Source organism: Catharus ustulatus, chromosome 3 (assembly GCF_009819885.2).
Source record: "Catharus ustulatus isolate bCatUst1 chromosome 3, bCatUst1.pri.v2, whole genome shotgun sequence".
NCBI lineage: Eukaryota > Metazoa > Chordata > Aves > Passeriformes > Turdidae > Catharus > Catharus ustulatus.
The window spans coordinates 65,586,268-65,600,038 of record NC_046223.1 but is presented as its reverse complement, the minus strand read 5'-3'; the positions used below and the strand labels follow the sequence as shown (position 1 = coordinate 65,600,038).

At 38.7% G+C, this 13,771-nt stretch overlaps 1 protein-coding gene across 6 annotated transcripts in view; it reads left to right on the top strand.

The window, feature by feature from the left end:
* PKIB (cAMP-dependent protein kinase inhibitor beta) overlaps positions 1-10,680 on the top strand; it is a 50,473-nt gene extending 39,793 nt beyond the window's left edge. For all 6 annotated transcript variants that reach the window (XM_033055926.2, XM_033055930.2, XM_033055925.2 and 3 more), the window contains exons 2-3: positions 5,969-6,143; positions 9,823-10,680. In XM_033055926.2, the coding sequence (XP_032911817.1) occupies positions 5,996-6,143; positions 9,823-9,908 (234 nt within the window). In that variant the 5' untranslated portion in view covers positions 5,969-5,995 and the 3' untranslated portion in view covers positions 9,909-10,680. The remainder of the gene's footprint in view (positions 1-5,968; positions 6,144-9,822) is intronic.
* The last annotated feature ends 3,091 nt before the right edge of the window (positions 10,681-13,771 follow it).

Sequence of the window (13,771 nt, the reverse complement as noted above, 5' to 3'; positions counted from 1 at the left end):
CTTCATTTATTACTTGCTGCAGATAGCTTCTGATTCAGTTGTCAGTATCATGACCCCTTCTCCTCTCTCACTTAATTTCTTTCACAAAGAGAAAATTGTGCCATTATTTAGAGCTGCTATTAGTTGTGCAATGTGTTCTCCTGTGCATCAGACCACTGTGCATACTCAGGGGTCAGACATAGCTCACAGTCAAGCTTTCTACTCTGTATGGGTTTGTAGAGGGTGAGCTGCACCACTGTTATCTGCACATTCTCCAGAAGCTGAAAGGCGGCAGGATCAATCTTATGTTGTTTTTTTCCCCTCTTGTCTTTCACATGAGTACAATATTGGCTTTATGGAATTGATCAAAAAATTCAACTGAAAGTTTCAAATTACCATTCTGAGGAAAAAAAAAAGTCCTACAGCTTTGTCAAAGTTTTTCAGATTCTGTGCCCTAAAATGATGGACTTCTGAACAACAGGATCAAGATCTTGAGTATTCATTGAGTGCTTCTGAGAGCAGGAAATGGAGGAAATGGAGCAATTATGATATTCCAATCTGACCATTTTGGTATTAAGAAAATTGTGTATGAAAGCAATTTTTGCACTCTGTTGATAAGGATGTTGGTTCTGATGCAAGAGTGCACATACCCAAATCAGAAGTAACATACAAGACCTTTGTGTGAAATGTCTGTACAGCTGTGTACACGGCAAAGAACCAAAAGGGAAAACCTGTTATACAATATACCAGACGTTCAAATATCATCCCAAAAATATCAGGTTATATGAACTGTAACAGACAGAGTGAAACAGATGTAGAAAGACATGCTTCTACACTGTAGATTTAATGAAATGGGATATGATTAGCTTCCCTGCATAGGAAGACATTAATTTTTCTGAGAACATTTTTCTGAGAAAGGCCAACTCTGTTGGTACGAGAAACCTGAATCATCTTTCCAGGGTGAAATAATAAAAAGTACTCTTGTTTCTAGTTTAGTGATACATTAAAAAACCTGAAAGGTAAAAAAATTTACTTCTTTTTCCTTGGTGGATCACTTCTAACATTGATATAGTCAGCTGTATTGTTTCTGCATACTAAGAAATGTGTGATTTCTTGTCCAAAACCCCAAACAGAGACCCCTGTGTTTGGTTATACATATGGTAAAGATGTATTGGTAAAGAACACTTGCTTATCTTTCTGTATGCACCCAGCAGTAGGGTTGCCAGTGTGCAACAAATGTTCCCAATGTAAAAAAACACATAAAAGAAATAAAAAACACATAAGAGAAATTTTTCTCACAAAATTTGTGTGAGTGTCTAGGTTGCTGTTAGTCATCATCATTATCTCTAGGCTGTCGTCCTTAAAAGCATGGATGTTCCTAGGTCTTTTTTTTACATTTTCTATGGTCCGGAAATGCCTCAGGATAAAGCATAAGGATTACGTGAGCATGTATAATGAGAATGTTCCTATTCTGAGACCTTTGGTGAGAGGAGACAAAGACATGAGGATGCAGCTGCAGCAGAAGTGGATGTGAAAGTGTGGCAACTGCATAGCAAGAAGACGTGGTTTCATCTCAGTTTCACAGTGGGAAGCACATCATTCAATAAATTTTCTGTTCTCCTTATTTAGACAATTCTGAACCTACAGGCTTTTGGGGTAGAGGTGCATGGAGAACACTCACTACAAGTAAATAAAGACAAATTAGACACCACTTGAAGGACCAAAGTTTTTTCTGAATATATTAAGATGTTGAAATGCATCTTACAGTAAGAAACCCTCAAGACACAGTAGCAGTCAGTCTGGCTCTGAAAGTGCTACTTGACTATTGAATTTTTCATCTGTTTTTTGAGAGGATTTCATGCTCTCCAGTTCATTTCTACTAAAGGGCATTCAGAACAAACAGTGTTTGGGAAATGTAGCTTTCTCTGATAGCACAGGCAGGGACTATTCACAAGTTTTTGACAAAAGTGCCTTAATAGCAAGGAGTGTTATGTTTTTGGTGTTTTTAGGCTCCTGCATGGAGTGGAATTGACACAGTGCCAATGTTGGGAACCTTTTGATATTTATCGAGGAATAGATTGACCTTCCAAGCAGAATAAATCTGGTGTTCTGTCTGTGTTAGACAGTAGAAAGATCAGAAGCAAAAATAGCTTTCACAAATACTTAAGGTGGTGATTTATCTATTTTCTAACAGATAAGAGTGAAGAAGAGACAATACTGACATTAAATGTGGACTGTGGCACCTGCTGCAACTGAGCACCTTGAAGCATTATTTCTCCTGATTCTATCAATAAAGTTTTTTTCAAGAGAATGATTTGTTCTTTCCCTGAAGTTTATTTAAAAAAAATTCTCACCAGATTCTGTGACTCATTTTCCCCCAAAGGGATGGCTATGCTGCCAGCAAAAGAAGATTCAAAGATTAACAAACTAGCTGTCGTGTAGAGAAAAATGTCACTGGTAGTTTACCTGCCATTGTTTTGTCTGAAGACACCTTAATATCTGATAGATCATTAATTGAGTTTTGCTTTTGGCTGCAGTCAGTTTTCACAAGCAGAGTGTTTCGTTCCCCCATGCACACCTGAGTGGTCTGTTGTGCATTCTGGGTGATCCTGCAGGCATTTCAGAGGCATATATGAGAGGATTAATCTAATACTCCCAAAATCTCCTTTACTCTGTCTTCGCCCAGTAATGACCTGCAAAGTTAGTCCTGGTGATGGAGTGCTAGCTGAGATGCCAGCCATAGCCTCCAGTGTCTTAACTGGTAGGTGAGCCCTTCTGGTACATGCACCTGCCTTTCTACTCTTCACCTTCTGTAGACAGTCTCCATCCCTGCCCAACTCTTCTTTTCCACCCAATCACATTATAGTTTTGGATGAACCGGGCTTTCATGGCAGAAAGGGAGCCGGGGAAGTACAGAACTTTGTGATTTGGAAATCTGGCACTGTTTTTTTGGAACTGCTCCATTAGTCTGGTAAGCAGTGACACAGGAGAAAAATTACAACAATAATTTGGAAACTCAGAGAAGCAACTGCACACATGCATTGGCAACATGTGAGTATCTTTATCTCAGATAAGGCTAGAGCAAAATGGGTTCAGTGAAGCTGAAGGAGATGTTGGCAGCAGGAGGAGGAGTGGGTTTGAGAAAAATAGATGCTGTGCACATTGTAATTATTGTTTACTCCATGAGGAGGCATGAATATTACTGGGCTTAACAGATGCAAGGAGATGCCAAAAAGGTAGATGTTTTTTCCAATGAGTGTGTTAAGAAATGTAAAGGTAGAAACAGATGAAGAGCAGAGAAAATCTGTATCCTTACTTGGATTCAGGCCTTAGAAAATACTGATAAGAGAGCCTCAGAATTAAATTGAAGAAATCCCTTAGAACATTAATGGACAAAATGGCATTTCTCTCAAGTGCAGCAGCAAGGTGCTTTGAATAATGTCTGTCATATGTTCAAATTTGAGCTTAAGTTTTGGGTTATATGGACCTATAGATGAACTTAAGTTTTGTAATGTAAATTCTAAGCCTCTTGGGATAATCCTTCACCTTTGAAATATGCTTAGAGAACATGCTGTGCTAAGTGCAGTGTAGATAGAAAAAACAAAGGTGAAAACCCTTAATGGTAAATGTTATGGTATATAAAGGATGGTGTATTTTTAGATAGCTAAATTTGAATTATAGCCACCAGACAGATGGATAATGATCAGCTGATTTTCTGTCTGACAGATGTTCTAGATTTGCCTAGATTTGCATACTTTTTTAATCAAGTGCATAAATTAAATTCACTTACAAGAAGGCACGTTAGACTGTGTCCTTCATCATCTTCCTGGGTTGTATAGCATCATGCAGTGAAGGGAGATTACATCAGAGAAGAAGGAGATGTGCTGGAGAGGAAAGGGAGGGCTTTGACACAAGTGGAAAAGTGCAAACTGTACTGCAACCTGTACTACAGAAGAGAGTAGCTTTGTACGGCATGAGTTGTATAACAGATTTCTCCATTTAAAAAGTAACCATTTAAGTTAGAACATCCATGCAAGAGAGAAAATGAGGGGGGAACTCCACAAGGCAGGCTTGAGAAAGTGTGTTTTGATGTTAATGTCATTCTGTAGATCTTACAGCAGTCTACTCACAATAGTACTTTTGTCCCTACAGTATTAATGGCTGAAATGAAATGGGCAGGAAATGCAAGCATTCTGGTATTTTGGGATTGAGAGTAATTTTAACAATTTTACTAAGCAAAAGAAGACCCCAAGCATTTTCTGTTCTGAAGTGTAATTTATAATCTCTTTACTTGCTGTGGTGAGTATATAGGGAAAAACATTTAGGACATCTAAAGTTTAATAAACATGAACACCCCTAAAAAACCATGAGACCGTGTATATAAACAAGGATTCATTCTCCTTATTTTCATATTTCATACCAAGTGCTGATCTCACCCTCTGATAGTATAATACTAAATCTGAGATTGTCAAAGCATGTTTGATCATTAGACCGGATCATCCTAAGGGTCTCTTCCAACCTTTTTTATGTGTTTTCTGACAAGTGTAATTCTTGAATGCCCATATATAGTTTCTACATTTTGCCATTGATGGAAAAGTTTCATTTGGATTTCACCTGTTTTCCTGCATAACAGGAGTCTTCTGCTAAATCAAGGGCACTTACTGCCCTTGGTTAAAGCAAGCTGTTTATTTGCATGTTCAGGTCACCTTCCAGACTTGGCGGTCTTACTTGTGCCTTTGTTTCTTGCCAAGAAGGATTATTTTCTTCTATTACAAGGTACTTAGAAATACAAAGAAGAATAAGAATATTTCTTCTTGGTTTTGGATAGACACAGCTGAAAGGCATTTTGATGGACAAAAGAAAACGTTTGTGGTATAAATGGCAGGTCAACATCAATAATCAAAGTTTTGCCTCTTTGCTTCTGCACATTGGGAGCAAGTCATGTTTGATATGTATTTGTCTAATTTTTTCTATCCATGAAATGAAATCAATAATATTTCCCAAGCTTAGCAGAATTTTAAAAGGGAGACTGTAGTGCTCTGCTTCTTATATGAACAATACTAACATGATCGACACTTTCCATATCCAGTTCTTAGTCTAAATACAGCCAGTTGTCAACCAAAAGCTGACAGCCTTCCATCAGATTGGTCTCGAGTACCTTCGGTATCCCTTCCCACACAAAGCACAACAGGATTTACACAGGGACAACATTCCTGATCCGACATTGCAAACAGAACTTCATTCATATAAAGCAAGTAACTATTGTCTTTAATTGAGTGATGGATACCTAATTATAATAAATTGCTCTGTTAATTATCACATTATTGTGTAAATGATTGTTTTGTGACTGCCAAGGGCAGTTTTCACATTCTGTGTGCCACTTGCAGCGAAGTTTGCTTCTGCTCTAGGTGTTCACACTTCATCTGTTGACTCGGGGTGTGATCAAGCAAACTTTTCTGTGCCTGATCGAAAGCCCCTTGTGGTCCGTAGTTTTCCCATTCAGTTCAATGGGCTTTGAGACAGGGATCACAGAACCAGAATATGGTTGGTTCCCTTATTTCCAGGATTCAGTTATTTATTAGCTAAAAGTCACATGCTGCAGTGAAGGTTAAACCAGGCTAACAAGCAGCAGAGGAAAACAAATGGTTTGGTATGTGAAGGATGAAGAAATTCTACGAAGTGTAGAGGGAATAGGTCGTAAAAGGACATACAGTTGGCTGGCAGAAAGAGCTGTTGCTGACCCTATTCACAGATTTCTTGTCGGTGCAGAGTTGTTCATTGTGCTAGTCTGATATGCAAATAGCTCGGTAGGGACCTGCACAGTCTTCTGTCTTCTTCAGGGGCAGAAATAAAGCTTAAACACTCAATATTGAAATGTATGGCTTTTACCAACAAAAGAACCATCGGGCAAAGCCTCTGGCTATTGTACTATTGAGCAGGTGATTAGCAACCATCAGCTGTTTTCTTCTTTTGTTTGTTCCATATGCAGATGTTGCTATGAGGAAAGGAGTCAGCAATGACTGATGTGGAACCTGTGGTCACAGATTTTGCAGCATCAGGAAGGGCAGGCCGCCGAAACGCCTTACCAGATATCCTGGGCTCTCCTGCTGGTGCTGGGACTTCAGACCTGCCACATAAACTGGCTGAGCTCTCTGTTTCAGAAGGTAATGGCTGTGCATTCAGAAAAGGACATTTTTATGCAGTCGTCCTTTGCCTTTTTTTTTAAGACTTCCACCACCGTGCACTTTTGATATCAATACTAATATTACTTCCATAATTTAGAATTAAATTCAACTTTCCAAAGCAGTTATTACCTGTGCCTCCTGATGAGACAAGACAATATCCATATCCATCCACAGATCCAGTGTTAGCAGCTTAGGGAAACAGTTCAGTGCTGGGAAGTGAATTCCAGTGCCCTTGAGGGTGAGAAAATGCAGTTTTTTTCCGGGAAACTTGGAAAACACATCACTCCAGCTATAAATTCCAGTGTACTACTACACGAGATAACTTTGCATAAGACAGCAGAGCTGTGGTGTTAACTCAGGCATATACATTAAGTGTAGCATTTATAGTATTTTGCTTCTGCTTAGTGGGCTTTCAGCTTTGCTACCAGTGCCCTATTTTGCCATGTCCTTTGGTTTGATAAGGTGGTCTGTTGATACAGCACAGGTCTAATCAATTCCAGCTTTGTGAGTTCTTTTTACTTTCATAGTGACTTCAGGGAAATTTTCAGATTCATAAAAATCTGATTTCTAATACCTAAGAAACAAAAAATATAGATTGGCCCCGAGCATGGTCTGTCCCTACTTTTTTTTAATCTGAATCAGAATTTTTTTTCAGAAAACTTTTTCTTCTCATGCCCATCAGTGTTGTTGTGGTACCACCACAACAGATGGTGCCACATCCAGGAGCAGTGATGGTGTGAGTGCAGCAAAGGGGAAGGCAAGCCTATGCTAAGGTGTGAACGGTCCACGAATCTGAAGTAAATCATTAAAGGGTTTCCTAGTCTCCAGGGTTGCATATCCTCCTTTTACATTGCCCAGAGAAATTACAGGATGTTAGGTGTACAGCCTCCTAAAGCACCATAAAGGCTTGGGGGAAGGATTTATTTGGTCTCAAACTGTTGTTATTTTGGTGATTTAATTTATAATCAGGTGCATGGGGTTCTGCAATCTAAACCCCACACGAGCCCATGAAAGGACTGCTGAGCAGATAGAAAGAACATTTCCTGGAGGAGTGACAAGGGCTGAATGACCATATCCTGACTTGAGCCAGGAGAAGTGAAGAAATAAGAATCTAAATGGGTTCTGGAAGAAGGCACTATTTTGTCTTGAGAAGACACTTTTCCCTATAAATATGAAAATTATGTCCCTACAAAACAAATAGTAAAAGCTTTCTATAAGAAAAGTTACAGTGTGGCATAAAGTAAATATCTAGCCCTCCAGATGACACAATAGTCCTCCTCTCCTGGTGTCCATCCAATTCATTAGGAATAAGAAGAAATTAAACACTGCTATGTTAGTTTTAGCAAAATGTACTGATGCTTTCTTAGAAATACAAGACGAGCACTGCCAGGATTTGAAGAACAATTAAGGCAGAATTGTCCTTTGCTTTTGTCGTTGACATATCGCTGTGCCAGAGCATGTTGGAAGGCAGCAGATTCTGTTATCAGCAGTTTACAGTAGTGATAATAGGAAGTGAATACAGGATGCAGTCAGGTGCACTCTGACAGTTTGGGTGCTTTTTGGGGATGAGAATTCCATAAGTATCAGATGGGAATTTCAGCCGCGTTGTGTTGTAACTTTAAGTTTTGATGAGACAGCAAGCAAACAGAGGAAAATTCATCAAAATGGAAAGACAGTTTTGAAGTTCAAATGCTGTGACAGGGAAACAGTTTGTTTGTGAAACATTTGGGGCTCTCACAGGCAGTTCTTTTGCCTATTTCTGACTTTAACAATAAGTCATTAAAAAAGGAAAGTCATTTGCAGCTCAGAACAAAAAAAATTAGATAAATGAGAGAAGTGGAGAAGATGGAACATATGGCTATATAAAGTATGCCCTATTTTGTTGCTACTCTTGAAATTCAGATTCAGTGAAGATTATGGGAAATGGTGAGGACAATGAACTCTGTCTTGTTTCAAATTTAGCTAATGCTCATTGGATCATACATTTCCTCCTTCTAAAATACTGTCAGCTACTGTCATAGTGAAAAGTCAGGAACAGGATGTACTAATGCCTTCTGGTTTAGAAAAGAGACTTTGCTCTTTTTTTTTATGAATACACGAAGACCATACCTGTATGATACAAATGTCCATGTACTCTGCAAGCCACACAAAGTTGATGTTCTCGTGAGATGAACAGGAGAGATTCTGGCACCAGCTATTTATCTTGCTGCCTAACTCTGAAATACAGACCATCTGTATCATGCCTGATCATCCTCTGGTGGTGTGTAAGTTTTGGAGTACTGAGACTTTCCACAGGTGGTCTGGAACAATGTTGAATAGTTGATTGGTGTAACTGGTGATCCAAAGGTTGAAAAGGAGGCTGCAAGAAGTTTGAGAGCAAGAAGCTGTACTGGTCTTCCACATTTGGTAACTTGTGTTAGGGCACCATTCTGCCAATAACACTCAGCAGCTTAACTAGCACCTCTTGCACACCTAAATGCCAGCAAGTATGAAATTAGACTTCCTCTAACAAACTGTTTTCCTCTACCCTGTCTGAAAGACTCCACTGATACTAGATGTCAAACCTGCACAGAAAGAGCCAATAGAGGAGATTGCTCTGTCTCCCTTTCCACAGGGTGTTGTGCTGTGCTACATAAAGCTGGAGTGTGTTAAATAACTTGCTTCTTTATCACTATAGAACTCCAAAGCCTCTGAATCTCTGAGCAGACTTAAAACATCAAGCAGCTTCTGCCCAGGGCTTTAGATGATGAATTGTGTGCAGCATTATATACTTGCTGTGTGATATGTAGAGACTAAGATGTATAACTCTATTGGGTGGTTTTGATATTTTATAGCAAGTCAGAAAATGTACCCCTTGGATTATGACTGTGGAGGAGATGGCAGAGTGGAGGACAGTACAGCCAGATGTGCTAAGCAGATCTCTCCTTGTCCCCAAAAGCTATGGACTACCATAGATTTGGGTATACTGTTACCACTGGTACTACCATGTGTGGCTTGAAGGTAATGTGAAAACTATTATTATGGTTTGCAAGGAAATCAAGGCAAGAGGAACTTCTGCTTCTCAGTGAGTAAACTCGATCAAATGAAACAGCATGTAACAATACATATAATGACCAGAGACACTGGGGAGCTTTTATTTATGTCAGTCATGTAAGCATTCAACTCTGATCTGTAGAAAAGTGAACTTCCAACCCAGAGTAACAAAAAAACCCCCATCTTGTGATAAATTCATGTAGGTATTTCTTGTCAAAAAACGTCAGATAACTGGCATGTCCATAAACTGTAATGTTATCTACCTGAAACCACACAGTGCTCAAAGGAATGCAGTATTCTAATTTGGTTTAAAAAATGGCCCAAAAACCGCCCCCCAAAAACAGTAATACAAAGTTATTTCCAATCTATTTTTTGCAGCCAAATGCACATTGATCAGCCTGTGCAAGAACTGGGCAAATCAACGCCAACAGGCAGCAGCTTTTAGAAGATGCCTCTCCAAGTTCTTTATCTCTTGAGTTAATCTCTCTTTCTAAAGCACCCATGACTGTGGTAGTAAAGAGCCAGTCCAAACAGAGATGATTACTGAACCTAAATACTTGGTGGCATTAAAAAAGCTGGGAGAATGTGTGTTGTATAAATGTTTAATTCTGTCTAATCTGTTTAGATGCAGGAGCAGAGGGTGGAGAAGTGTCATCATCCAAAGCCTTGCTGGAAAATCAAGAGGCAGAAGGAAAACGCAATGATTCCTAACACCTAAGGACTTCTGGGTTAATGAATCCTATCGACAGACTTCCCAGTTTCCCTGTGTCACCCCGTCTGAAGTGTGGTAGCAACTTTAGCAGCACAGACATGACTTTGCAACACACTTGTACCTAGATATTATGTGGATGGCATACAGTTCTTCCTACTGTCATCCTTAAAAAGCAATGTTCTACATATCCAAACAGGAAGAGAACTAAAGAATGTATCTCTTGTTTTCAGTTTTCTCTCTTGTTTTGGTTGTAGTATTTGTCCTAACTAATCTTCTTTGACAGTTCCAATTAATATACCTACCAGGAACTAATCATTGTTTCAAAACAAAAATCTTGTTTCTTAATTTCCCAAACCAGCTTCTTTCTGACACAGCGGTGTGTTCACTCCCCACAACATGATATTAAGTGTATATTAGATTACAGACACTAACTGTAATTTATCTCCTGAGATTTTTGTTCTCATTAGACATATGTAGATGGGTGTGAGAAAAAAAATAGTTACATAAAATAAAATTTTCTCCTACTCCTGTCGCCAGAAGGTTTTATAAACTACTTAAACATGAGTGTTTGTTTTCAGACTCTCCTTACCTCTATTTGATTATGGCAGATCATCTCAGTTCTCCCATTCTTTGTCACTTCGGCCATTAGTTTTCATGCAGAGTGTTGTAGCTGTTCATGTGTATCTAAAGTAAAGTAGGTATGTTTGTATATGATGAAAATTGTTTAATCTCACTGTGGAAATTAAATATCTGTCATCTTTTCTGTCTTCAGTTGATTTCTTAATGTTTCTCCTGTAGGACAATATTTAAAGCTCAATAATACATATTTCTCTTATTTCATCTGGGTTTTGCTTTGTTGTTTGCTGACAGTGAAGATGTTTCAACCATTGTGATTTTTACAAAGATTTTAGGCAAAGTTATTTCTCTACTGAAAGGAGCTGTTTTGTTTTGGAGATCATGCTCCTGAAAATACTTGGCACTCATTCTTTTATTGTAAGAGACTAAGAGTCAGGTACAGCCATGAACCTCCACAATTCCTTGGGCAGCAGCCACTTATGTACAGCATGAAAACAGAGGAAGCATCTCTCATGATACACCCCATATGTGACCGGTATTCCATCTATGACATATTTGTGTAATCTAAATGTGGCAGAGAGTTTGTAAGAGCTCAAGAGAGCTTGTAAGGCACAACTTTCATTCCTATTGTGCATTTACTCATACCCTGGCTTTTGGGGACCATTCAATAAAGGATACAGTTTAATTCAACTGAACCAGCAATCAATTCCCTCCTCTTGTTTTCATTTAGCAAATGCAACATCACAATTTTTTTCAGATTCGAAAGGTAGAATAACTTAACTCTGCTGGACCAAAACAGGTGACTTAAGAAAGTCTGAGAGACTGAACTAGCTGACTCTGGAGGACCAGAGCTGAAAAACACAGTGGAGAGAGACTAGGAGGTAATTGTATTTGTGATACACACAAATGGGTGTACAGCTACTGGATTGTAGTCCCATTCTCCTACACCAGCCTCCTTTATAGCATCACAGTACAGAAAATTGGTAAATTAGAAGAAACTGTTGAGATCCCATCAAAATCAAGTAAATGGGTATTACTGAAACATAAGTCCTTATATGGTTTGCTCTTCTGGGTCATGGCCTATATGGAATTCTTCACTTCTTTCACAGTTGCAGCACTGGATATATTTGGTTTCTTCTCTGATACAATACAGACCCTGAAATTTGGGTTACAGTAATAGATACTTTAGGTACTTTGTTAGTCTAAGCTAGTTTGAAATCATTTGCTATTAAAACACCAATTATGAACCAGCTGAATTTAGCAAATTATTCATGTGCTAAATTCTATGTGAAAGAACCCAGTCTAAGACTATATACATAAATGGCGTTAAGTGCTCACAAATGTATAGTTTACAACTAGTCATGAATATTGTCAAGAATTCCCTGGGGAATTTATTGTAAGCACTCAGATGTTTACTTTGTACTTAAGCTCTATGAACCTGTTGTTGAAAATATGTTGTATAGAAAGAAGAATTTTAACAGCAAATTTGAAAAAATGCAGTAGCAAAAAATTAAGATTTAAAATGCAATTTAATTAAAAGCAGGATGAACATTTTTAAAATATCTGTAATACATCATATGTGCATTATCTAATTGCAAATTAACCAACTTACAAACACGGAAATGCTTCTTTGCCCTGTGCATGTACAGTTTGTATCTAAACAAGTACTAGTCTAGACTGCATGAGAGATCTCTTTTTTAGTTAGTTGTAGCCTTAGGAATATTTATTTATGCCTGGAATTTACCAGATTTCTCCAGGTGTGAGCCAAATGCATTTTTCTGACCAGTATAAACTGACTCACAAACTGAATGATGTGGGAGACATTGTACCATATAAACTTTGGTCTTTGAGCAGAGTTCATTAATTGTGCATGATTCTTGACTCAGGCAGAAGGGAACTCATCCCTTTAGGCCTGTCTGGGGGGCTTTATGCCATGCTGTCCAGTACGCTGGGGCTTGGGCAGAAATACTGTCTTAAGCGCAGCTGAAGTTGGGAAAGCTTTGGTTAATTTTGTTGTTAGTGTGCTGAAGACAGATAATAGTCCTACTGAACTTTGGCTGAGTCTGTAAAGAGCGAGTGAAGTGCTTCTGAATAAGTTTGTCACTGAGCCGGTTTATCCAGTGACAACCATTATCCAGGCTGTACCACCCTCCCTTAGTCAACTAATGGGTAATTGATAATAATGAATTCTCTTGGTTCTCATGGCCACAATGATACGGTGCTGAATCAGCAGGGTATTTTAAAACATGCTTAACTTGAAATGTAGACGGGCTTCACAGGAGTCAGAAAAACTGCTTAGCTACCTAAAATTAGGTACATACTTAATTACCTTGATAAATGAAAGCAGCAAACTTCTATTAAGGCTAATCTGGTATTACAAAGCATTAGTCTCAATTTCCATTCCAGCAAGTTTGGGTACAGGTAATAGCATCTTTTCCATCATCTTACAGCACTATCCTGGGCTACCGTAAAGCAAAGAATTTCATATTAGTACCAAGCAAAAAAAGGTAATTTTGTTGTCTCCATATTTTAGAACATAATGAAGCAATCACCCATTCTTATTCACTCAGCATGCTTAAAAAACAATAAAGGGTGGGGGCAGGAAGTAATCTTGTAATTTTATTGTGCATATACAAAACAATTGAGGTATTTTGAATATATAGAAAAATTGCCTTGATGTTTTCCAGATATCATTAATAAATTATAATTGTACTAGGTTACTTAAAAAATACAAGAGAGCAGTGGCTATAAGAGGCTTAAACTGCACTTTACCACTACTTCCACTTTACCTACTACCATTAGTAGACTAAATATCCTCTATGTTGCATGCACATAAAGATGAATACTTCAAGATTTAGCAAATTAGTATTAGTTCAGATTCCTCTCTTTTGTTTGCTAGTGCTCTGTGTGTGATAAAGCCCATGAAACAGAATTGAACAAAGACTTGTTCAACAAATCTCCATGGATTTCTCCAGGTGTGTTCAGTGAGCATAAGCCCCAGATGGTGGTGAGTGTGGGTCCTCCCAGGTCCAGATAGCACAGACCATTGGGGCTCAGCCCACCAGGGTCCCAGGCACTTGTTCTGAAGCTGAAATAGCAAATGCTTAAACAGTCCTGCCATCTAGTGGAATCCTGAGCCTGCTAGGTAGGCTGTGCAAGGCAGTGGAGGGAGATAAGTTTAAGAGACCTCAAATCCAGCTGCAGACTGGGCTGGTGAGAGACAGAATGTCTCTAGCTGACTCAACACATTCACTTCAGGAGTTTTGCTAGAGGCTCAGAACCTTGG